Consider the following 27,300-nt stretch of genomic DNA (forward strand, 5'->3'; position numbering starts at 1 on the left):
GAGTAAAGATTATCGTGGTTCTGATTGGACCTACTTTTTTTTATTCAGGTACCTTAGCAACAACAAAATCAGCGTGTTGGAAGTGGGCGCTCTGGATCATCTGGCCTCCACCCTGCAGGTCCTCCGACTCAGCCGGAACCGCATCAGCCAGATTCCAGTCAGAGCGTTCCAGCTTCCAAGACTCACCCAGCTGTGAGTGTTTGGCTTTTCTCTTGTGCGCCTGAGGGTTCCAAAAGAGTCCTGGATGGATCATCGTGAGATCGCACTTTGTTTCTGATGTCGCTTTCCTCTCGACCCCCGCAGCGAGCTGAACAGGAACCGCATCCGTCAGGTGGAAGGCTTGACCTTCCAGGGTCTGTCCAGTCTGGAGGTGCTGAAGCTGCAGAGGAACAGCATCAGCAAGCTGACGGACGGAGCCTTCTGGGACCTCGCCAAGATGAAAGTCCTGTACGTATCTTTGCGATGGACAAACTGGTATCACATGCAACAACTGGACTTGTATGATTAATTTACAGACAATAGAACCAGACAGGAAGTGTGTTTGTACACAACAATCTAAGAGTTGACTAAGGCTGAGCATCTAACCTCTGTTCTTTTGTATCCATTCAAGCTCATGATTTGTGATTTTATTACAATACATTTTTCTTTGAACATTGAATTTAGGCTTTTTACATATATTTATTTTTACTTTTCTTGTGTTATCAGTTTTATCTTGCCCTTTAAAGTATGTACTTTATTGAATATTGTTTTGGTTGTTTAAGCGCTTTGTGACCCTGGTCTGGAAAAGCGCTATATAAATAACAATTAATTACTTACTTACTTACTCTAGGACATATTAGAAGCATTTTTTCAGTGCTGACATGGAGAATAAAATAAATGAAATACATCTTGAAAAAATATTGAAAAAAATGATGTATTGCTAAATATATAGAATAAATAGATGGATAAATAGCTATAAAAATCAGAAAAGTTTAAAAAAAAATGTAGTTATGATTGGCACCACAAAACAAAACTCTAATTCTCTTCATCTCTGCAGTCACCTGGACTACAACAGTCTGACGGAGGTGAACAGCGGCTCCCTCTACGGCCTGACGTCCCTCCAGCAGCTCTTCCTCGGAAACAACTCCATCGCTCGCATCAATCCAGACGGATGGAAGTTCTGCCAGAAGCTGAGAGAACTGTGAGCACCAGATCTGTCCTCTGTCTAGCATTTTCTCACAGAATTTTGAGATGTTCCCAAGTCATAGGTCTGACCCTGAGCCCCCTCCTAGGGAGTTAAGAACATCCCCAACCACCTTAAAAAAAAAAGAAAACAAAGAGAAAAACACAGTTAAAAGAAGCCATAGGCAAACAGGAAGTCATAAGATATTTGAGTGCTGAAAAAAAGAGACACTGTGAGAAGAACCATTGTTGGACTCATTTGCAACTCATTTCACTATGTGACAAAATTGGAAAGAAATCACCTTTAAACTTTTCAAATTAAAGGCTTCAAACATTAACTTGTATCTAGAAAATAAGCATCTAAATTATATGAAAAATGAATATATATATATATGCAATATTTAAACTAGAATGAAACTACGTTTTTCAAAAAAGCGAGTGCTGACAAGGTCACATCATGGAGTCACTAAAGGGGACGTAGCAGTCGTGGACAAGACCGAGAAGTCTCCTCCTGTAGCTGTAATGTCAGGGCTGTTTGAGTCTAAAATAAGACTTGTGTTCATGTCAAACATCAGGAGCTGACGTTCTCCTGCAGAGCCGCTTCTCCGCCGAGAGATTGTTGTCATAGTTGAAGAAACCCGACACGCCCCGTGTATCGCCGCTCGCCTCCCCAAGGTCAGACGACAACGCACCTGAGCGCTCGCGGTGTCACTCCACTCTCAGCCTAATCCTGTTTATCCCATAATTGGAAGCTGCGTTCGACTGAAGCGCCGGCAGCACAGGTTTTCAGGAGCTTTTTCAAAACCAGCGTGTAATCGTGGGTGCTTGTTGTGCTGCGGTAATTACAGCGGGCGGATCGTGTTCTCCGGCCGTCGTCCGGTTCATTTACCAACCGGATCCTCCGCCGCTAGCTGTAGCACCTGTTTGTTTGTGCAGCCAGACGTGCTAATGAGCAAATCGTTCGCTCCGTGTATCTCTTCCTGTCGCGGGTTATATGACTTTATCAGCAACCGGCTCCTGATAGAGACTCGTCTTCATGAAACAAGCCTGATATTACATCCCTGCTGTTCTTCTGGATTCTGCACACATGACCGCTCAAGCAGACCCGAAGGCCCCGGCCACAGGAACTGATACCCAGCGCAATAAAATACACAATAGTTCCTTTGAGCAATGAAAGATGCCGTTGTCGATCTTGTCCACCAGACGAGAAACCACTCATAAACATCTTTGTGCTTTTTGTTAACAAAGGAGTTATCACATGTTCGAGTCATTTTCAGCAAAACCAAATCTTCCTTTTAAGAAAATAACGCAGTAGGTTAACCAAGAAATTAATAAATGCTCTTATTTTTTGCTAACGTTTCAGTTAAAACACCTGCTTTAAACAAAACATTTATGTTACCGTTTTATTAGTTCATTTTCATTACTTTAAAAACATTATTTAAACAAATCTGTTGAGGATGTACAATATTATTTTTCAATATTACAGAAAAAAAACGTCATTTTCTTCTTGTGTAGAAAGTGTTTTTGCTAACATCTTTATTATAGTTTTTCTTTTATTTGGGACCTTTTGAGTTCTTGTTTTCAATTATTTGGCTATTCAAATCTGCCTTTTATTTTCCTTTGGGTGAGAATGTGTCATAATCCTGGTGAAAACAAAAAAAGAAACTAATCACAGTCGCATTAAAAAGAAATGAAAGGTTAAAACGGACTTGAGGAACTGAGTTAAGCATGAGTTTCGCTGTGACTTCCCTCCAGACTGACGTTTAAGTACCTCGTCTCTCTCTCTCTCTCCAGGAATCTGGCCTACAACAACTTGACTCGGCTGGACGAAGGCAGCCTGGCTGTGTTGGGGGAGCTGCACTCCCTCCGCCTGGGGCACAACACCATCAGCCACATCGCAGAGGGAGCCTTCAGGGGCCTCAAGGCCGTACGCAACCTGTAAGTGTGCCATTATAGGCCGGGATACGCCCCCAGAACCGGCCCCCGCTTAGCCATGAGACGAGCCACCGGGGAGCAGTGAAAGCCGAGCAGTATTAATATTAGCTCTCCCCCCTCTGTGATATTTGATATTTGGGCTCTGATTCCAACTGTTGACTCAACAAAGCTCCTCTTGTTTACCTTTTCAAACCCTTCCGCTTCATTTTCTCGGGTTTCCACGATGACCAGTGTATCCCTTTTTTCTTCTCGGGCTTAAGTCGTTTAATATTTGAGTCGCGTAAGGAAGAGGGTGATTTGTCAAGTCTCAAGAGCGGCTTATCAGCAAATACGTTTTAAGAAACATAACCGGTCGTTGAAGAGTTGATTGAAAGTTGTTCATTTACATCAATGATGGATGGCATACTTTCTTTTTTGATGTCTCAGTTCCACACTAAGTGCTTCACGTTATTGAAAATGTCCAAAAATAAGCAGCAGTTCAGGTTGTGCTGGTTACAAACCTCATGCTGGAGTATGTTCGGTTGTCGGACATAAATATCAGATCATAATGGCGCCATGAAAGAGTGGAAAAGTTAACGAAATAAAAGGCTAGAATAAGAGACATGGGTTAAATTTACAAAGAAAATGTAATGATCACCCAGGATGGTGTAATATTGCATTGAAGGAACTCAAGGACAATGTGTTCTGGAATCATGCACAGCCATGTATCCATGGAAACAAAAGGTGACTGTAGCTGTTGCTATCGGAAATGGTGGTTCAAAAGTTTCTGACTCTTTTGAGAGTGAACTGTTGGACCGAAACCATCTGCTCCGCTTGATTTCAAGGTTTAACCACCAGATGAATCCTCCTTTGAAGAACCCTGGAAGAAACCTCATTCGAATTCATGGACCCTCCAACCTATTCAGTCGATCTAGATGCACCATTCAGAACTTTTGAGGTAGTATTTTAGAGCACAATAAAAGTTTCCTCTGATCCACACTTTGAATAGAAGGAAGGAAAGAAGGCGAGTGAAAGAGAAGTTTGGAGGATAAACACGACATAAAGGCTTTGGTTCATTTTGGCGTTTCCTCTCCTGGGTGAGAGCAGGAGCTGTTGTTGTTGTGACGACACAAGCCTCGTCCACGGAGGAGTTATCTGTGACGCCCGGTTCCACTTTGTTCCTTCCTTCCCGCTCACTTGTTGCTCTGACCTGTCACACCGTCTCTGTCAGTCGCCATCTCTGTTTCCTCTCCGTCACCCCAGCTCCGAGGCAGGCCTAATTTAATCAGCGGACGGGGGAACCGGTTCTGAAAAAGAACTGGGGGAGCTTTAATTGGGCCTGCGCTGCCGGTCGTGCTGGCATGGGGCTGGAGCCTGCACCGGGGTGTGAAAACTCCAAACAAGCCAGCCAGCCTTCTAATTCAGCCGCGGGGGTCGTTGGCTGATCGGAACCCCCCTCACCCCCTGCTTTCACAAGGCTACAGCCATTCACGTCCAGCCAGCCAGAAAGAGAAGGAAATTGGCAGCTCGGCTAAGAGCAGCGGCCGGTGGGGGTTTGAAAAGCAGCGGAGTGTGAATGTCAAGACGGTGGAGGGGTGCGGTGGGTCGCTGGCCACAACAACCTTTAAACCGTTCCCTGGTGGGGGCGAGAGGAATATTTGTCATCAGCAGTCCATACAAAGACCTTTGTGGAACTTTATGGAAACTTTTAGGACTTTGTCCACATGGAAAAAAAAACATTTTTAAAATTTTCTTTTAGAAATAATAATCCGAAAAAGTTGGGGTTCACTTGTACAGATGATTAGGATCTGTCCAAACTGACATCGTTGTGGATCTACTTTTCTGATTTCTGACACTATGAATTAATTTTTGGAAGATCCACAAAGAGTACCAAAGAAAAAACATAAAAATGACATCAAAAATTTAAAAAAAATTCCACAACCATCTTGATTTTGAAAGATCACCATATTGAATAGTTAAATTTATTTTTAAGCATTTAACTATTTTCATTGAATTCAATAGTTTCTAAATTGTCAGGTTGAATTCGATTTTAATGAATTTAAATGTATATATTTACAAAGTGTATGTGTTTTTTTTATAATTGAATTTAAAAAAATGAACAAAGAACTTTTATTTTTATTACTAACAGTTCAAAATAAATGTTCTAAATCCAATATTTGCAAATTCCTGGCCTTTAAAATTCAATTTAAAATTTTGCCCTATTATACAATTCAGTCATTCAATATTCCGATTGTACATCTCATATACGTCCATATCCAAAACCCCTCAAATACTTTGTTCTATATTGAACATTTTTTTGTAGGCTTGTTCCAAACAACTGAGACCTGAAGACATCTAGATAAATCAGCAACCGTCTACGTAAGCTCATGTTAAATGTTGCATTGGCCCTTAAGTTGGCAGATAAACAGCTTCATAAATGCTCCTCTGCACCATGTTCTCCACATCCCTCCGGCTCCTCCTCCGTCCTGCTCAGGAAAGAATGTGTTTGGCCGACAGAGTTCTGCTCATAAAGCCAGGTGCAAGTACGAGGGGGGGGGGGGGTTAGAGAATGTGGGCAAGAGACTTGACTTCCAGACCAAAACTCTCCACTGAAACGCTTCAACGCTGGCGAAGGCCGTCGTCATCCTCCCTCCCTTTCTCCCTCGCTCGTCTTCTTTTTTTTTATCTTAACTCTCTTTTCTCTGCTTCTCCACAGGGAGCTGGACCATAACGACATCTCGGGCACAATAGAGGACACCAACGGGGCCTTCGCCGGACTGGACAGCCTCAACAAGCTGTGAGTGTCTCGCCTCGTCGTTCATCGTCTGCCTCATCGCGGAATAAAACACCGTTTCTTCGTTTCTGAGTCACACAACTTCAGCAATGTGTTACCAAGATGATCAAATGTAACACAAAGTTAAGCTTAAGCTGTTGGTCAATCTATCAAACTTCCTTCTGTTGAATGTGGTTTATTAGCATCGTGTGGCTTTAGTTTAGCGACTAGATGCTAGCTACAGCTACTGTTTAGCTATGTCACATGTAGCGAACTAAAGGCTACACTATAAAGAACCAGTTGTTAATGAGTCAAATATATATTTTTGGGTCAAAAAGTAGGAAGTAAAAGTGATGAAATATGTAGGTTGTGGTACTTCTGTGATTGATCAACGGAAGTTTTAAAAGTATCTTAGTAGCAGGACAGTGAAGGTAGCAGACACCCAGTGGGACCAGCACACTCGGGAAGAACTGCTTCTGCCCCCACTCTCCCGCCCCCCAATACTTGTTCAACTTCACTCAGTGTTATGTCCGTTATTGTACTATAAAACCCGGAGCCAGGTTTTCAATTCAACATCCACGATGACGCCAAAGTCTGTTTCCTATCAGAGCGACAGTGAATCATCTTTATCGGTTTTCCAGCATGTTCTCGATCGGCTTGCGAAAGTCGTGCACTCTTGTGTCGGGTCATCAGCCCCGCCGAGCGAAAAAGCCGACGTCCAGCCAAGATGGTTCCCAGTGTGAGCGCGGTGGAAGGAGAAAGAGCGATAGAGGACGCAGAGAAAGGGCTTTTCTTGCTCCTGGCAGGGGCCTCGCTCCCCAACAGGCTCATTTCTATTCCTCATCCATGCCTGCACTTCTTTCCCACTGCCTGTTGTTAGGAACTGAGGGAGGGTGAAATTGAGGGCTGCATTCAGTCATCAACTTCAAACGCCCCACAAACCAAACCCCCGCCCCCCCTCCCCCCACCCTCTGACCCGGCCCTCTTTTGTCATGCGTTGGCGGAAGTGGCCCGATGCATCCCAACACTGGCATAGAGAGGAGATGTTAAGCAGGCGGGACATCAAAGTGTTCACCTCCAACTCTTTTCCCACTCGCCCACTCCCCCATGAGGGAAATTAGCAACGCTACCAAGCGAGTATACGTCCGGCCGTCTTTGTGCGCGGACTGATGTGGACGTGCACTCTTGACACGTCTGCTCGACGGCTGAATAAACACCGGTCGATTTGATTTTCTTTTAGTGCGATTATAATAAAAAAAACATCCTAACAACAGAGTCTTTCTAAGAGTTTGATACGATGTATTGGTTTTAAAACTGCTGCTATTAGAAGTAAACCCTTGAGAAAAAATAGTCAATGGAAGGAAAACAGACATTTAACAAAGGTTTACCTTTTAATGAAGCAAAAATAAAAATCATCACAGGAATTAAAAAATATCCAAACGATAAAAATAAAACCACGTTGACCTATGTAAGAACAGAAATAATAAGGTTTAACGGAGGAAAATAACTACATTAAGAAAATAATTAAAGATTAAAGATTTGCCAAAACCATTATGGCAGCACTCAAGATAAGCAACGGTTCGATGATGTTTCATGATACAACGTTCGCAGCTCAATGGGTGGAGGTTAGTGTTGAAAATCCATGTTAGGTTTCTCTCTAGCTGACGATTGATTGATATCGTTTCATAGCCAAAGATTGTGAAGTACAGCGTAACATCTACTGGCCTTAAAAAAAATCCCCATAGTCGATCATGAAACTTGATGTTTCGTGAAACCTCATTGAATACTTGAGCTTGTACTTCACCACAATTGCTTCGATGTTGTGTCAACCATCGTCAAAAGCTTCTAATAGTTGTTTTTTTCAAAGTAAAAATGAGTTTTTATGGACATTATGATGTGTTTGGGTGAGTCCGGTCTTCTTGTGGATTAGTGTAAAAGATGGTATTAGGAGTTACATGAAGGTCACCTGGACTGAAAATCTGGCTCTGTCTATTAGATTCTATTAAAGATAGTCTTTGAAGCAGGAACAGCCCCCCCCCTCCTGCACGACACTTCCTGCCTCTTGGCTGATCTACACAGAGTCTCTTATCAGATTCCATCTTTGCTAATTGTGCCTCTCTCTCCTCCCTTGCCCCTCATGTTTGGAAACTGCAGAACCTTGTTTGGAAACAAGATCAAGTCGGTGGCGAAGAAAGCCTTCTCTGGCCTGGAGACCCTGGAACACCTGTGAGTATCCCACAATGCTTTACTGCCTCCCGCCCGGCCAAGAGTCGCTGGCCTGCAATTTAATAGCGTCTTTGTAAGAGGAGCAGACAGCTGCTTCTCCAGGGTCAGCCCGGGACAACCTTTTACTTCGGCCTCCTCCTGGATCTCGCATGACTCTCCATGTTCGTATCTCTTCTGACGAGAATGTTCCTCCACAGGAACCTGGGAGAAAACGCCATCCGCTCCATCCAGCCCGACGTCTTCAGCAGGATGAAGAACCTCAAGAACCTGTAAGATCACAACCGCTCCAGGTCAGGTTGGATGGAGGAACTCACGTGTTGGTGTTCACAGGGTGATTCAGAGCGACAGCTTCCTGTGCGACTGTCAGCTGCAGTGGCTGCCCGAGTGGCTGCTGGCCCGAGGTCTGCAGAGCGACGTCCATGCTGGCTGTGCTCACCCCGAGAGTCTGAAGGACACCAGCATCTTCCAGGCCCCGCCCAGCAGCTTCGTGTGCGGTGAGTACGTTACACGTGGAAACTGTTAGCACTTCGAAAGATGTTTGCGTCCGCGGAGCATCTCGGAGTAATACTACATAGTCTCTCGGAGTAATACTACGAAGTCTCTTGGAGTAATAGTACAGAGTATCTCAGAGTAATGGTACAGAGCATTTCTAGGTAATACTACAGAGTCTCTAAGAGTAATACTACCGAGTCTTTTGGAGTAATACTACAAAGTCTTTTGGAGTAATACCACGGAGTCTCTCGGAGTAATACTACAACGTTTTTTAGAGTAATACTACAGAGTCTCTAAGAGTAATACAACGGGGTCTCTCGGAGTAATACTACGAAGTCTCTGGGAATAATAGCACAGAGTATCTCGGAGTAATGGTAGGGAGGATTTCTGAGTAATACTACAGAGTCTCTTGAGGTAATACTACAATGTCTTTTGGAGTAATACCACGGAGTCTCTCGGAGTAATACTACAAAGTTTTTTTGAGTAATACTACGGAGTCTCTTGAGGTAATACTACAAAGGCTTTTGGAGTAATACCACACAGTCCGTCGGAGTAATAATACAAAGTCTATCAGAGTGATACTACGGAGTCTCTAAATGATTTTAAGTGCTTGTTATAGTCGGATAAGTTCTTGATGACCTCCTCCCTCCCTTCAGATGACCTCCCTAAACCTCAGATCACGGTCCAGCCCGAGAACACGGTGGCGGTCCTGGGCAGCAGCGTCCGGTTCACCTGCACGGCGGCGAGCAGCAGCTCCTCCCCGATGACCTTCTCGTGGCGGAAAGACCAGGAGCTTCTCCACCACGCCGAGACGGAGAACTTCGCCCACGTCCACCAGCACGGCGGCGTGTCGGACGGAGGCGTGATGGAGTACACCACCATCCTGCACCTGCGTCACGTGACCTTCGCCCACGAGGGACGCTACCAGTGCATCATCACCAACCACTTCGGCTCCACCTACTCCAGCAAAGCCAAGCTGGTGGTCAACGGTACGTCACCATTTGGACCCGCGGTCGCTCGTCCTCGTCCATCTAACGTTTTGATCGTCCGTCTGCAGTTCTTCCCTCCTTCGTCAAGACCCCCAGCGACAGCACCATCAGGACGACTCACACCGCCCGGCTGGAGTGCGCCGCCGAGGGTCACCCGGCGCCGCAGATCGCCTGGCAGAAGGACGGCGGCACGGACTTCCCCGCCGCCCGCGAGCGAAGGATGCACGTGATGCCGGACGACGACGTCTTCTTCATCATGAACGTGAAGCCCGAGGACATGGGCGTGTACAGCTGCACCGCCAGGAACACGGCGGGCACCGTCTCCGCCAACGCCACGCTCACCGTCCTCGGTGAGACACCGTCACAGGAAAAAAATAAGGAAGTTTGCAAATGAACAGGGTTAAAAAAAAATCTTACAATGTTGAAAACTTCTTCACAGAAGATAAAAGTGAAAACACAAATGGTGTAGTGACAACAAATAATACACTAAGTATTCTGGAAACATGGAAAAGAAAATATATTAATTGTGTACAAATGTAAGTGGATAAAAGTGTAAAAGTATATTTTTTATTGACTAATTCATTAAAGTATTACTTAAATATATTAATATTCGACCACTAGAATAAGATTCTTTTGAAAAATGTACATTTATAAATTAGTAAAATATATGTTAAATATAACTATTATAACTTAAAGCAATTAAATGTACAGATTAACTAAATTAAATTGAGTAAACTTAACAGAAGTGAATTCTTTTAGAAAATGTTTTTTCTTTTAAAAGTTGAATCGTCAGTTTGGCTCAAAGGCGGTTGTGGGTTTGAATCTCTGAGGCGGCAAAACACATTCTCTGTTTCTCTTTTCCTGGCAGCTGTGGCCTTGCTGCAGGTCAGAGGTCAGAGTTTGGGGGGTCAGAGGAGGGGGTGGTCTCTCACAGAGGGGTGTTTGTTCGTGACCACCCTCCCCTCCCCCCCGACACAGGAAGTGGTCGCCGCTTTAATGGGTCGAACCACCAACCTGCGGGTCCTGACTCGGTCCAACAGTTGGTGCGACTCTTTAGAGCTCCAGCACCTTTAGAGTCTGAGCGAGGTTTAGGGTCTCCCCTCTTCTCTCTCCTCACTGGGGTGTAGTCGAGGGGCCCCTGTCTGGAGGAGAGGGAGGGAGGGGGAGAGAAGAGGGGGAGAGAAGAGGGGGAGAAAGTCTTCATAGAAAAGACTGAAGTAGGTTAAGTGAGATCTCTTAATCTGTCTGTGTCCCACTGTGAGGGGAAGACTCACATACACACACTCTCACGCACACACTCTCACACACACACACACACACACACACACGCACACTCTCACACACACAAACACACACACGAACACTGTCACGCACACACACACTCGCACACACACTCACACAGTCTCACTCACACAAACGCACACTCACACAGACGCACACAGACGCACACAGACGCACACAGACGCACACAAACGCATACAAACGCACGCACACTGACACACACATGCACACACACTCTCACGCACGCACACACGCACACAAACGCACACACTCTCAAGCACACACACGCACACCTACACGCACACTCTCACGCACACACACACACCTACACACACGAACACTCTCACGCACACACACACTCGCACACACTCGCACACACACTCACACACTCTCACGCACGCACACACACACACACACACACTCGCACAGTCTCACTCACACAAACGCATACAAACGCACACTGACACACACGCATGCACACACACTCTCACGCACACAAACGCACACACACACACACACACACACACACACACACACACACACACACACTTGTTAACGACAAGTGTTTTTTGCGCACATTGTTCCTGAGACTTTGTATCGGATGAGAGTTGAGTCACATGACGCTGACGTGTCACATGACGTGCGTCCACAGAGACACCTCGCCTGGCCCAGGCCCTGGAGGACCGCAGCGTGGTGGTGGGGGACACCGTGGCCCTGCAGTGCAAGGCCCTGGGGAGCCCGCCGCCCCGGGTCACCTGGCTGCGGAACGACCAGCCGCTGCGCCCGTCGGAGCGCCACCACTTCACGCCGGGCAACCAGCTGCTGGTCATCGACGCGGCGACGGCGGAGGACGGCGGGCGCTACACCTGCGTCATGTCCAACACGCTGGGCACGGAGCGCGCCCACAGCACGCTCTCGGTCACGGAGCGGCGCGGGGCGTGCGGCGCCGTGGCGGGCCTCAGCACCGTCACCATCGGCATCATCATCATCGCCGTGGTGACCAGCATCGTGGCCACCTCGCTGGTGTGGGTGTGCATCATCTACCAGACCCGGAAGAAGAGCGAAGAGTGCAGCGTCACCAACACGGGTGAGAACCCCGAACCCCGCCTCCCGTGTTGCCGTGACGACGGGCGTCTGACCCTCCCTCCTCTCGCCCTCAGATGAAACCATCGTTCCGCCCGACGTTCCTAGCTACCTCTCCTCTCAGGGAACTCTGTCGGAGCGCCAGGACGTTTGCATCCGCGTGGACGTGGGCGGAGCCTCTCAACCCAACGGGCACATCGGGGATCCCACAGGTATGTCCACGCCTCTCCCCCCCCATGTGACCTTTTGACCTCACGCTCCACCCTCGCCTCAGGCTTTGACGCTCCGGTCGTCTGCGCCGACTGTCTGGAGAGCGGCAGCTACTGCAAAGACCCCGACTACCTGAGCCACGGCTACGGCGGCGTCAGCGAGTACCAGCAGCACCAGCAGCACCAGCAGCACCAGCAGCACCCGCTCCACTCGCCCCGTCACCCCGAGGAACAGAACTACGAGGCTCAGCACCCGGAGCTGTGCAACGGGACTCAGGACAGGATCCGACACGACGGAACGTTTTCGAACCACCACAGCTCAACACACACCAGTGCAGACGACAGGAGAGGTGAGAGGAACTCTTGGATCCACCTTGAATATATATATACACACACACACACACACACACACACACACACACACACACACACACACACACACACACACACACACACACACACACACACACACACACACACACACACACATACACACCTACACACGCACACACAGTCTCACGCACACGCACAGTCTCACACACACACACCCCTACACACACACTCGCACACACACACACTCACAGTATAAAAGTGTATAATATATTAAAGTAGAAAGACTCAAATACTGCACAAGTGGAAGCTAATGCTAATAGCATTTACAAACAAAAACTGCACTAAGAATATATTTAAATAATTTTATATTCTCGTACAATTTCACAAAAGTGCATTTCTATAAAAAATAACAATTAAAAGGTTTAATTAAAAAAAGGCTTAAGAAAAAAGTTTTTTTTTATTATACTTAAAAAATGCAGACAATAAATTGTAATAACAGTATATTTCTATGTTTTTTACACAATTATTAAATCTTTATTAAATGTATAGTTTGATTTCTACATATTTTTTCATCTTAAATGACAATTTGAAGGATTTCTTAAGAATATAAATTTAAGTTTTGACGCTTCTTTATGTTGATTTTTTTTTTCTAACTTTACGAGTAACCAGAAAACATTAATTGAATCTGTCATTTTAATTTTCTATATTTCGGTGGAAAATGTAAGAAATAAAAGATGATAATAACATTTAAATGTCCTCCAGGGAACCGAACGAGCCAGACGTCGGACGAGTCGTTCCACAAGCCGGTGAAACTGTGCAGCAGACGCGCCGACATCGAGTGCGAGCCTGAGCTCCGGCAGACGCTACTGTCGAACGGACACGCCCCCAGAGCCCCCCCGCACGAGAGCGCCCCCCTGAGGAGGGCCAGCGACTGACTGGCACTACACCCCCCTCACCCCCCCTCCTCCACAAAAACACGAACTCACCGAGTCTGTTTGAAATTTTTTGCACTGGGAACCCGGCGTCTGCCTGGACACGGGGGTCGGCGGTGGGGGGGGCGGGGCATCCGTGGCGTGAAGGGCGGAGCTTGAGTGGGCGGAGTCCCATCCGAGCGTTTCAGCTGTACATATTAAAAACCTTCTTTTGGGAGGAGAGAATATTAATATTAATAAAAAGCTCCGAAAATGTGACTCGCATTTGAAGCCTCGAACTTGACCTTTGACCTTGTGACTGTACAGAAGAGCTTATATTATATTTTACAGAAGAATATTTGCATGAGAGAAAACGAGTGACTTTTTCTTGCTCAGCTTTTTTTCTTTTTTTTTTTGCCAACTGTGGTGCCTTTACTGCATGATCCAAAACCCCGGAACGTTCTGGTTCTTGTCGTCGCACTTGTGAATGTTTAGCTCGAACTCTTTAGCGCGGGACTCGCGCAGGTGAAGGACGTGGGTTCGACTCTCGGAGGTCAAAGCACTTTTTTTGTTTTTTTTTTGTTTTATAAAAACTCGGTTACTGACATGGCGCGAGGTAAAGGGACGACTCGGTTCCGTTTCTCTCGCCGCCTCCTGTTGATCATCTGCTGTAACGCGCCGCGACACGAGCGACTCCAGGAACTGCAGCTTCAACACGGTACGTCTCCCTAAAAACCACTTCCTGGTTCCATCAGACCAATCCTGGCGTCGCGGAGGAAAAAAAAAAGGGACGAGAGTAATTTATTGTGTCGGAAACGGTGACGTGTCTAACATGGCATTGAAGTGTCTAATAAAATCATTTTTGATATCATGTCTTTGTCGATAAAGTTTTTTTTCATCTCACCCCTCTCAGCAAACTCAGCAAAGATAATGCAACGGATTAATGAGTTTTAGAAGGGTGTCAAACTGGTCCAGAAAAGGGTGGAGACGGTCCCGGTTTTTGTTCCAATCAGTCAAGCGCACATGAGTTAACCAATCAGGTGTCGGCTTAAACAAGCAACACCTGACTGACAATTAATTGATTACTGTCTTCAGTCGCCTGATTGGTTCAACTATATTTGCTTGACTGGTTGGATCCAAAACCTGCACCGTCTCGGCCCTTTTCTGGACCAGTTTGACACGTGAAAATTTTAGTTAGTGGATTCAGAAGAGAGTGAGGGTAGCGCTGAAGAGGATGATGAGTGGCAAGAGTACTTTATACAGAAAATACGAAATTTGGACAATTGGAAAGACATGTCTAAAGTCAACCAAAGAAAAAACAAATGTGTTGAAAATGTTTTTTAAAAGTAGTCAAAAAAAAACAAGTCAAACAAAGAAAAAAAAAGTTTTCCTTCGTTTCAACTGTAAAATAAAAATGATTTAAAATCCAAAATGTCCGACACAAAACCTCGAGTGACAACATTTTTACAGAAACATGTTTAATAAAATGATTCAACATATAAAAATCAAAGGAGAATGAAACATGTAACATCACATAAATACACAAAAAAAACGCTGACACACGTGAGGGACAAAAATGCCGAGTCACGGTGGATCCTCAGGCGTCGTGGCGGGTCAGCAGCGAGCGGCGAACCTTCTCGTAGGCGCCCAGGAAGATGAAACCTCCGACGCTGATGAAGGCCATTCTTGGAAGAGTTCCCGCGAACAGCCTGAGGAGCAGAAGTGAGTCAGTGTTTGGGAGAAACTTCTGGTCCAGACTCTGGTCTGTTTGAGGAACTTTTACGATTTGTTGACACTGAGGTCGTGAACGTGCGAAGGTACAGTGTATTGTATAAGTATACAAATAACTCATATATAAGACCTTAGAAACGTGTAAGAAATTCAGTGAATTTACTCGAAAAAATATCTGTAGATGTCAGAGAAAGATACACACAAATAAGTAAAATGTCATTTTTCGTTTGATAAAAAGAAGAACACAAAGAATAAAAAATGTATACACACGTGGGAAAAGTTTACACTTTGTCTTAAAGTATATTATAATAAATAAGTATAACTATGTAAATAACAAATTAGAAGTAATGAAGGTGAAAACCTCAGACTGATGCTGTGAATTTAGTTGATTTTTTTTAATAGATTTTAAAGAAAGTTTATCACAAAATATTCAAGAAAACAACTGGAGAAAAAAAGAAGGATAAATACAACGAAGACTAGACTTTACTAAAAATAACAACTAATTAAAAAACAAAACGTATATTTAAATAAATAAAACTATCAACATAACCAAATGGAAAATAATGAAAGTGAAAAGGTCCAGGGCTGTAAAAAGGCTGTCTGAGGCCCGGGGCTGCACCATGGCCTCCACCTCTTCTGTGGGGTCAGATTTGATTTGTGGGGGTGCAGGCAGGATGGTGAAGAACTTCAATGATCGGGTCAGAAAGACCCCCCCCCTTAGCTGGCCCAGTTGTTGGGGGATTTCATCTTTTCTCCAGCTCGTGCTGCGTCATCAACTTTCTCAACACATGCTCCGTCTTTACTCCCGCGTCCGACCCAACACCCCCCCACGCTCACACGCTCCAGATGTGTGTGTGACGCACCGCAACATCTGTGTGTGTGTGTGTTAGCGCTCGCCGTCTTGGCTCGGTTGCTGGTGCAAATCCTGCACAGAGTCGACTCAAAAAAATAACAAATTCTGGGAAATAAACCAACCGGAATTTTCTGCTGTGTCAGCAAAATGTTTTTGATTTTCATGTGATAAAATAAAACAAACTTTATTAAGTGTCGAAGCTTAAACAACATGTTCGTCTCCAGATGTTCGCTCGTGATGGTCATGTGACGCTGTGATGTCATCAGACAGTGGAGTCTGAGCGAGTTCAATGATTCACTCGTGTACGACTTCAAAAGGATGTTTGATCTTCTGGTACACCACACCATCTTCAGGTACACCACTATCGTCTGGTGTACTTAACTATCGTCTGGTACACTAAACTATCTTCTGGTACACTAAACTATCGTCTGGTACACTAAACTATTGTCTGGTACACTAAACTATCGTCTGGTACACTAAACTATCGTCTGGTACACTAAACTATCGTCTGGTACACTAAACTATTGTCTGGTACACTAAACTATTGTCTGGTACACTAAACTATCGTCTGGTACACTAAACTATTGTCTGGTACACTAAACTAATGTCTGGTACACTAAACTATTGTCTGGTACACTAAACTATCTTCTGGTACACTAAACTATCGTCTGGTACACTAAACTATCGTCTGGTACACTAAACTATTGTCTGGTACACTAAACTATCGTCTGGTACACTAAACTATTGTCTGGTACACTAAACTAATGTCTGGTACACTAAACTATCGTCTGGTAACTAAACTATCTTCAAGTACACCACACCGTCTTCTGGTACACCACACCGTCTTCAGATACACCACACCGTCTTCAGGTACACCACACCATCTTCTAGTACACCACACGTCTTCTGGTACACCACACCGTCTTCAGATACACCACACAGTCTTCAGGTACACCACACCATCTTCTGGTACACCACACCGTCTTCTGGTACACCACACCATCTTCTGGTACACCACACCGTCTTCTGGTACACCACACCGTCTTCTGGTACACCACACCATCTTCTGGTACACCACACCGTCTTCTGGTACACCACACCATCTTCTGGTACACCACACCGTCTTCTGGTACACCACACCATCTTCTGGTACACCACACCATCTTCAGGTACACTTAACCATCTCTTTTGGTACACCACACAATCTTCTGGTACACCACTATCTTCTGGTACACTTACCTATCTTCTGGTACACTAAACTATCGTCTGGTACACTAAACTATCGTCTGGTACACTAAACTATTGTCTGGTACACTAAACTATCTTCTGGTACACTAAACTATCGTCTGGTACACTAAACTATCTTCTGGTACACTAAACTATCGTCTGTTACACTAAACTATCTTCTGGTAACTAAACTATCTTCAGGTACACCAAACCGTCTTCAGATACACCACACCGTCTTCAGGTACACCACACCATCTTCTAGTACACCACACCATCTTCTGGTACACCACACCGTCTTCTGGTACCCCATACCGTTTTCAGGTACACCACACCATCTTCAGGTACACCACACCATCTTCAGGTACACCACACCATCTTCTGGTACACCACACCGTCTTCAGGTACACCACACCATCTTCAGGTACACTACACCATCTTCTGGTACACCACACCATCTTCTGGTACACAACACCATCTTCTAGTACACCACACCATCCTCTGGTACACTACACCATCTTCAGGTACACTACACCATCTTCTAGTACACCACACAATCCTCTGGTACACCACACCGTCTTCTGGTACACCACACCGTCTTCTGGTACACCACACCGTCTTCAGGTACACTAAACCATCTCTTCTGGTACACCGCACCATCTTCAGGTACACCGCACCATCTTCAGGTACACCACACCATCTTCTGGTACACCACTATCGTCTGGTGTACTTAACTATCGTCTGGTACACTAAACTATCTTCTGGTACACTAAACTATCTTCTAGTACACTAAACTATCGTCTGGTACACTAAACTATTGTCTGGTACACTAAACTATCTTCTGGTACACTAAACTATCGTCTGGTACACTAAACTATCGTCTGTTACACTAAACTATCTTCTGGTAACTAAACTATCTTCAGGTACACCACACCGTCTTCAGATACACCACACTGTCTTCAGATACACCACACCGTCTTCAGGTACACCACACCATCTTCTAGTACACCACACCATCTTCTGGTACACCACACCGTCTTCACATACACCACCCAGTCTTCAGGTACCCCACACCATCTTCTGGTACACCACACCGTCTTCACATACACCACACAGTCTTCAGGTACCCCACACCATCTTCTGGTACACCACACCGTCTTCTGATACACCACACCGTCTTCTGGTACACCACACCGTCTTCGGATACACCACACAGTCTTCAGGTACACCACACCATCTTCTGGTACACCACACCGTCTTCTGGTACACCACACCGTCTTCCGGTACACTACACCGTCTTCTGGTACACTACACCGTCTTCTGGTACATCACACCATCCTCTGGTACACCATACCATTTTCAGGTACACCACACCATCTTCTGGTACACCACACCATCCTCTGGTACACCACACCGTCTTCTGGTACACCACACCGTCTTCGGATACACCACACAGTCTTCAGGTACACCACACCATCTTCTGGTACACCACACCATCTTCAGGTACACCACACCATCTTCTGGTACACCACACCGTCTTCAGGTACACCACACCGTCTTCAGGTACACTACACCATCTTCTGGTACACCACACCATCTTCTGGTACACTACACCATCTTCTAGTACACCACACCATCCTCTGGTACACTACACCATCTTCAGGTACACTAAACCATCTCTTCTGGTACACCGCACCATCTTCAGGTACACCGCACCATCTTCAGGTACACCACACCATCTTCTGGTACACCACTATCGTCTGGTGTACTTAACTATTGTCTGGTACACTAAACTATCTTCTGGTACACTAAACTATCTTCTAGTACACTAAACTATCGTCTGGTACACTAAACTATTGTCTGGTACACTAAACTATCTTCTGGTACACTAAACTATCGTCTGGTACACTAAACTATCGTCTGTTACACTAAACTATCTTCTGGTAACTAAACTATCTTCAGGTACACCACACCGTCTTCAGATACACCACACTGTCTTCAGATACACCACACCGTCTTCAGGTACACCACACCATCTTCTAGTACACCACACCATCTTCTGGTACACCACACCGTCTTCACATACACCACCCAGTCTTCAGGTACCCCACACCATCTTCTGGTACACCACACCGTCTTCTGATACACCACACCGTCTTCTGGTACACCACACCGTCTTCGGATACACCACACAGTCTTCAGGTACACCACACCATCTTCTGGTACACCACACCGTCTTCTGGTACACCACACCGTCTTCCGGTACACTACACCGTCTTCTGGTACACTACACCGTCTTCTGGTACATCACACCATCCTCTGGTACACCATACCATTTTCAGGTACACCACACCATCTTCTGGTACACCACACCATCCTCTGGTACCCCATACCGTTTTCAGGTACACCACACCATCTTCAGGTACACCACACCATCTTCTGGTACACCACACCATCTTCAGGTACACCACACCATCTTCTGGTACACCACACCGTCTTCAGGTACACCACACCATCTTCAGGTACACTACACCATCTTCTGGTACACCACACCATTTTCTGGTACACTACACCATCTTCTAGTACACCACACCATCCTCTGGTACACTACACCATCTTCTAGTACACCACACCATCCTCTGGTACACTACACCATCTTCAGGTACACTACACCATCTTCTAGTACACCACACAATCCTCTGGTACACCACACCGTCTTCAGGTACACCACACCGTCTTCTGGTACACCACACCGTCTTCAGGTACACTAAACCATCTCTTCTGGTACACCGCACCATCTTCAGGTACACCACACCATCTTCAGGTACACCACACCATCTTCTGGTACACCACTATCGTCTGGTGTACTTAACTATCGTCTGGTACACTAAACTATCTTCTGGTACACTAAACTATCGTCTGGTACACTAAACTATCTTCTAGTACACTAAACTATCGTCTGGTACACTAAACTATCGTCTGGTACACTAAACTATCTTCTGGTACACTAAACTATCTTCTGGTACACTAAACTATCGTCTGGTACACTAAACTATCTTCTGGTACACTAAACTATCTTCTGGTACACTAAACTATCTTCTGGTACACTAAACTATCGTCTGGTACACTAAACTATCGTCTGGTACACTAAACTATCTTCTGGTACACTAAACTATCTTCTGGTACACTAAACTATCGTCTGGTAACTAAACTATCTTCAGGTACACCACACCATCCTCTGGTACACCACACCGTCTTCAGGTACACCACACCATCTTCTAGTACACCACACCATCCTCTGGTACACTACACCATCTTCTGGTACACCACACCGTCTTCAGGTACACCACACCGTCTTCAGGTACACCACACCGTCTTCTGGTACACCACACCATCTTCAGGTACACCACACCGTCTTCTGGTACACCACACCATCTTCTGGTACACCACACCGTCTTCTGGTACACCACACCGTCTTCTGGTACACCACACCATCTTCTGGTACACCACACCGTCTTCTGGTACACCACACCATCCTCTGGTACACCACACCGTCTTCAGGTACACCACACCGTCTTCAGGTACACCACACCGTCTTCTGGTACACCACACCGTCTTCTGGTACACCACACCGTCTTCTGGTACACTACACCGTCTTCTGGTACAGTACCCCTTCTTCTGGTACACTACACCGTCTTCTGGTACACCACACTGTCTTCTGGTACAGTACACCATCTTCTAGTACAACACACCATCCTCTGGTACACCATACACCACACGGTCTTCAGATACACCACACGGTCTTCAGGTACACTACACCGTCTTCTGGTACACTACACCATCTTCAGTTACACCACACCGTCTTCTGGTACACCACACCGTCTTCAGATACACCACACCGTCTTCAGATACACCACACTGTCTTCTGGTACACCACACCTTTTTCTGGTACACTACACCATCTTCTGGTACACCACACTGTCTTCTGGTACAGTACACCGTCTTCTAGTACACCACACCATCCTCTGGTACACCGCACCATCTTCAGGTACACCATTATCATCTGGTGTACTTAACTATCGTCTGGTACACAAAACTATCTTCTGGTACACTAAACTATCGTCTGGTACACTAAACTATCTTCTGGTATACTAAACTATTTACTTGTACACTAAACTATCGTTTGGTACACTAAACTATCTTCTGGTACACTAAACTATCGTCTGCTACACTAAACTTTCGTCTGCTACACTAAACTATCGTCTGCTACACTAAACTATCGTCTGGTACACTAAACTATCGTCTGCTACACTAAATCATCTTCTGGTACACTAAATCATCTTCTGGTACACTAAACCATCGTCTGGTACACTAAACTATTGTCTGGTACACTAAACTATCGTCTGGTACACTAAACTATCGTCTGGTACACTAAACTTTCATCTGCTACACTAAACTATCGTCTGCTACACTAAACTATCGTCTGGTACACTAAACTATCGTCTGGTACACTAAACTATCGTCTGCTACACTAAATCATCTTCTGGTACACTAAATCATCTTCTGGTACACTAAACCATCGTCTGGTACACTAAACTATCGTCTGGTACACTAAACTATCGTCTGGTACACTAAACTATCTTCTGGTACACTAAACCATCGTCTGGTACACTAAACTATCGTCTGGTACACTAAACTATTGTCTGGTACACTAAACTATCGTCTGGTACACTAAACTATCGTCTGGTACACTAAACTATCGTCTGGTAAATATTCTCTGGTGTAGAAATATCACTTCAAAAATAAGAGCACCTCAAGACTCTCGACCACCGGAATAAAACTGAAGCCTTTTTTTTAACTGCTAACTTGAGAAGCGACACACAAACTCTGTGACACTTCCATTGACAGCATGTGTGCAGGTCCTGATCTTCTGTGGGTCACATGACACCGGAGCGGAGAATAACTCGGTCTGAGATTTCAGTTGGACGTGACCAGTTAGCAGTCGTTAAGAGAGTGTGTGTGTGTGTGTGTGTGACAGTGTGTGTGACAGTGTGTTTGGTGTGAATGTCTCAAGCTGGCACGAATATGCACGTTAGCCTGCAAACGCGCTGCCCTTCACGCCGAGCTATTTCCACATCGCTCGCCGTCCATCACGACCTGCCGACACACCGACACGTCGAGCCGACACACACACGACTATATTAGACGCACAACCGTGGCACGAAACCCGGATCAAGTCCTGGGGGTGTATTTAGCCGTCAGGATCCAAAACATGGACGGTGGGAAAAGAAAACAAGCTCAGATGGAGACCTTCACCGGTTTGTTCAGTGGATTCAGTGATCCGACCAAACCCGAGTTCAAAACTACGTTGAGCCTTCGCTGAGCCGACGGGACTTCAGAGTTTGTTTTTGCTGCTTCCTCGGGCGGTTTTGGTGGTGGGGCCCGGTTGTGGAGCGAGGCGCGGCGCTCCAACTCCAGGTCTCTGGGGCACAAGCGCACACATGGAACCACTCTAGAGCTTCACTGCTCTGCAATTGGGCTTATTAAGATAATTGCAGCTTTAAAGCTCCAGCAATTTGTACGGAGCAGCCCGGACCGACCGCCGGCCCCCGAAACACACGACCCCCAGACAACACGACCCCCTCCCCGCTCTTTTTTCAGAGCCTCAAACTCGTCTTTGTCTGTCGCCTCTTCCTCGGCACGTCATCACGACAACATCTCTGCGACTTCTGGACCTGGATTTGAACTACCTTGTTATGACCAATCAGCTTCATTTGTTACTTATTTCCTTTTGTAAAATTAGGTTTCTTTGGTTATACGGTGCTCGCTCGACTGCCATGTTCACGCTGTTTCTTTTTTTTTTTTTTTTCGCAGACGTTACAGCAGATTAATTCATCGTAGCAAGGTGCAGTCAGGAATGGAAAAAGCTCCGTCTCTATGGTACCTCTGTCACATACAGATGATACATTTCAGCACAACCACAGAACTTAGGAGGAACTAATTACTGAAACCACCTTACTTAAAAGTGAACTCCCATGATGCCTATAAATGACTTAATACTGAATTAAAATGCTACGTCTGTTTGTTTTTTTTTAAACATGTCAAACCCTCGACAACCCTTATTGGTTGGCTGGGCGGCAAAGCATTAGGGGACTATCTTCTGGTACACTAAACTATCGTTGGGTACACTAAACTATCTTCTGGTACACTAAACTATTGTCTGCTACACTAAACTATCTTCTGGTACCCTAAACTATCTTCTGGTACCCTAAACTATCTTCTGGTACCCTAAACTATCTTCTGGTACAATAACTATCTTCTGGTACACCACATCATCTTGTGCTACACTAAACTATCTTCTGGTACACCACATCATCTTCTGCTACACTAAACTATCTTCTGGTACCCTAAACTATCTTCTGGTACACTAAACTATCTTCTGGTACACCACATCATCTTCTGCTACACTAAACTATCTTCTGGTACACTAAACTATCTTCTGGTACCCTAAACTATCTTCTGGTACCCTAAACTATCTTCTGGTACACTAAACTATCTTCTGGTACACCACATCATCTTCTACTACACTAAACTATCTTCTGGTACACTAAACTATCTTCTGGTACACCACATCATCTTCTGCTACACTAAAATATCTTCTGGTACACTAAGCTATTGCCTGGTACACTCAACTCTTGTCTGGTACATTAAACTATCTTCTGGTACACTAAATTATCGTCTGGATTTTGTTCAGATAGCTGTTACTGTGAGGGTTGTTAAGGAGGATGGCACCTGATATGCAACGTTGATTTTGCAAGTTCAATGATGTTAAATAAAATAAATGACTTACTTATTACTACTAAATTTCGTTTAGTGCTCTGGGTTTTCAGAACCTCACCCTCACAATAAATAAGGGACTACAGCACTTATATCTCTTTGTAGCATGTAGCTAGTAGTAGTAGTGCACGAATGCTCCTTCCCAGATGCAAAACAAATAGACTCAAGGACTCATTCATTCCTCGGGCTATTAAATTGTACTATTCTGAGTTTGGGGCAGGAGTGGAGTAAAAGTATCATGATGTTCGGTTCTTTGTTAGTCTTGGTATCATGTCTGTTATTTTTCTGTGATCTATGTTCTTTATTTTTAGACTTAGACTTAGATTGTATCATCTTGTTCTTTCTCTTTATTTCTCTTTGTTCTTGTTCTTATTTTATTTTGATTATTTTATGAAATATTGCTGTATTTGCTGTGGATAATTTGGAAAAAAACAATTTTCCAAAGGAGACCTCCTGAGGGATCAATAAAGTTCTACCTAACCTAACCTAGTTTCGGGTGAGCATGGTTCGCCGTTTCCATGCACAAATTCATTTAGGTAAACTTTTGTTCCTTTAACTCTCGCAGCTAGAATACGGACGTAAACAGCAGTGACTCGTTCAGTTGTGCTCGTTTCTGATTTCGTCATTTATATAAAATTAAAAACCTGTTTAAAAAAAAGCCATATTTGAGCTCTAGTCTGACTCATCATATACATTTCAGGAGGCCCAGCCCCAGAAACAGCTTAATCGATACGAGCGCGTCGATGAGTCGTCTCGTGTTCCAGCGTCCCGGGAGCCGCGACTGGATCGTCAAATTTAATTTCCTGTTGAGTTCAATCATCTGCCGGTTTTGTAACATGAGGCGGTGAATCCGTTATCCTGGGAGCTTGGCGACCATTTTTAAGCGAGACCGTTGCTCACCCTGTGATTCCTCGAGTCCTCCACACGTGGTACAGCACCGGTGGGATTTTCCCGCTCGCCGCCGTGGACCCCGCCTGGACAGAGAGGAACATGGAGGTGTGATGACGGACAGATCGTCTGCTTCCTCTACTGCTGCTCATACAGAGCCAGTGTTTAGTCTTGCACAGGCGCACTGACAGCTGGGACAGCACAGGTGACACCTCACACACCAGACCTCCACACACCCCCCAAGTGAGACTTTAGTGTTTGTTTTTATAATGCGTTTTTTCTTCTTTTTTTTTTTGCAAAGAGAAAATGATGTTGAAGTTCTGTGATGACGTTTTAAGCAGTTATCTTGCTGGCCAAGTTCTTTTGTTTTCCCACAATCAAAAATTTGAATTTTTAAGGTGATAATGTGATTTTATTTAAAAAAAAAGTCTTTTCAGTTTGGTTGGTGGGTGATTTTTTAAAATTGTATCTAGTAAGACAAGAACCATCTTACTTAATAATTAATATGAATATTTAAGGTTTTTGAGTACACACAAAAAAAGGAGCTAACAGCTACACACATTAGCGTTAGCATTGCTAACATGGTTATAAAGTTTTCGGCTAATGTGTGAAAGTCAACCTTTTTTTTTTTTAGATTCAAACGCTTTTCCACGTCTATTGACTTATAATTCTTAATTTATTTTACATTTATTTATTCAAATTGTGAATTTTTTCTGTGTTTAACTTTTTATACATTCTTATGTGTAATTTCTAATTAAAGGCTACATATTTGAGATAATCTTAATTATTTCCTTTAATATGATGAAACTGGCTTTTATTTCTACATGTTATAGATGTTATCTTTTTTGTAAATTTTGGATAAACATTTTACCGTTGTTGATGAATCACAGGAAGAGCTAACAGCTACTAGTTAGCATTGCATGGTTAAGGATTTAAAGGGCAGCTAAAATTCCAAAAACGTTGGATTGCTAATGTGATAAACACAATTAAATAAATTCCTACTTTATTCTGAGTCGTCCATTATATTATACAGAGTTTGTCTAAATATACTGGCTCGTATTTTTAAACGTGCGCACGAACCAGATGTCAACTTGACTTTCCATAAACAGGTGAAGGTGTCGAGGTTGTCAGCAGGAATGTGGTGAACCAGGCGGTCGTCACGTGAACCAGCAGCTGTAGGACGCGTCTGCGTCTGGATGTGCTTCGGTGTCATCGGCTCCACAAGTCCAGTCCTTATGCTGCCATGTTTTCCTCGGCGAGACCAGCTTCGACACCTTCCACTTCCTCCAGACCGAGACCTCGCCAGACTCGCCCACCTCCTCTCATTCATCACCCCGGAGAACACACACTCCTTATCTCGCCCCGTCCCAGCTCACCGGGGTATGGCGGGGCACCATCCAAGATGCCCTCTAGTGAAGGTTTTTTTAAGACTTATTATTTAATGTTTTTCTTTTGACCTTTGACATATTTTGTGGCAAACATCCTGTGATAGTCTTTAATAATCTTTTTGTGGTATTTTAGGATTATTTTTTTCAACTGACCTTTTGTGACGACTTTTTTATAATATTTATTTATAACTTCATATAATCGATTTAGTTTATTATTGCCATTATTAACTTCGGTAGATTTTATGAAGATATTTTTAATTTTCTAAATTATAAGCGTTTTTGATTTTTGTTGCACATTCTTCTTGAACTGTTTCTCTCTCTTTATATTTGTAACATCTTGCATTTACTTTAAATATGATCAAAATTATTTTCGATTTGCATTAACAAAAACATTATGTTACATTTTTTTTATCTTAAATGTTTTTAATTTTCTCCACAGCAAAGAAAAGCTGTTGACGACACTAGAGAACACAGTGACCTTATAAGAGGTCAGAGGTCACAAATCCCTGATTCAACTTCAGGTCCAACTTTATCGGATGTTTTTGCCGCTGTCCGAAGCAGACAAATCCAGTTTTAGTGTTGGTAAAATAAGTGTTAATGTGTGTGTGAGATCTGTACGTACACACACACACACACACACACACACACACACACACACACACACACACACACACACACACACACACACACACACACACACACACACACACACACAAGCTGAGGGAAGCCAGACTCGCAGAGACGCGCCAAGAGTGAGGGAGACGGAGGAGAGACACCAGCGTGTGAGGGAGGAATGTACAGAGAAACGACACACACACACACACGCACACGCAACCTCACTCACACACACACACACAACCGCGCGCACACGCAACCACACAACCTCACTCACACACACAAACGCACACACATGCACACAACCACACAACCTCACTCACACACACACAACCTCACTCACACACACACACAACCACACACACACACACACACAACCACACAACCTCACT

General features: G+C 44.7%; 2 protein-coding genes across 2 annotated transcripts in view; one reads left to right on the plus strand and one right to left on the minus strand.

Moving 5' to 3' along the window:
- Positions 1-14,243, plus strand: part of lrig1 (leucine-rich repeats and immunoglobulin-like domains 1) — a 33,570-nt gene extending 19,327 nt beyond the window's left edge. The window contains exons 5-18 of the mRNA XM_087800307.1: positions 49-192; positions 304-447; positions 1,037-1,180; positions 2,956-3,099; positions 5,792-5,872; positions 8,003-8,074; positions 8,272-8,343; positions 8,405-8,568; positions 9,223-9,555; positions 9,624-9,905; positions 11,489-11,923; positions 11,997-12,131; positions 12,194-12,478; positions 13,224-14,243. Of these exons, the coding sequence (XP_087656433.1) occupies positions 49-192; positions 304-447; positions 1,037-1,180; positions 2,956-3,099; positions 5,792-5,872; positions 8,003-8,074; positions 8,272-8,343; positions 8,405-8,568; positions 9,223-9,555; positions 9,624-9,905; positions 11,489-11,923; positions 11,997-12,131; positions 12,194-12,478; positions 13,224-13,396 (2,608 nt within the window). The 3' untranslated portion in view covers positions 13,397-14,243. The remainder of the gene's footprint in view (positions 1-48; positions 193-303; positions 448-1,036; positions 1,181-2,955; positions 3,100-5,791; positions 5,873-8,002; positions 8,075-8,271; positions 8,344-8,404; positions 8,569-9,222; positions 9,556-9,623; positions 9,906-11,488; positions 11,924-11,996; positions 12,132-12,193; positions 12,479-13,223) is intronic.
- A 590-nt stretch (positions 14,244-14,833) lies between these two features.
- Positions 14,834-27,300, minus strand: part of slc25a26 (solute carrier family 25 member 26) — a 46,165-nt gene continuing 33,698 nt past the window's right edge. The window contains exons 9-10 of the mRNA XM_087800643.1: positions 24,918-24,991; positions 14,834-15,081 (exon numbers count right to left, since the gene is read on the minus strand). Of these exons, the coding sequence (XP_087656769.1) occupies positions 14,970-15,081; positions 24,918-24,991 (186 nt within the window). The 3' untranslated portion in view covers positions 14,834-14,969. The remainder of the gene's footprint in view (positions 15,082-24,917; positions 24,992-27,300) is intronic.

The sequence above is a fragment of the Callionymus lyra genome, chromosome 10 (genome assembly GCF_982586985.1).
Source record: "Callionymus lyra chromosome 10, fCalLyr1.hap1.1, whole genome shotgun sequence".
Classification (NCBI taxonomy): Eukaryota; Metazoa; Chordata; class Actinopteri; order Syngnathiformes; family Callionymidae; genus Callionymus; species Callionymus lyra.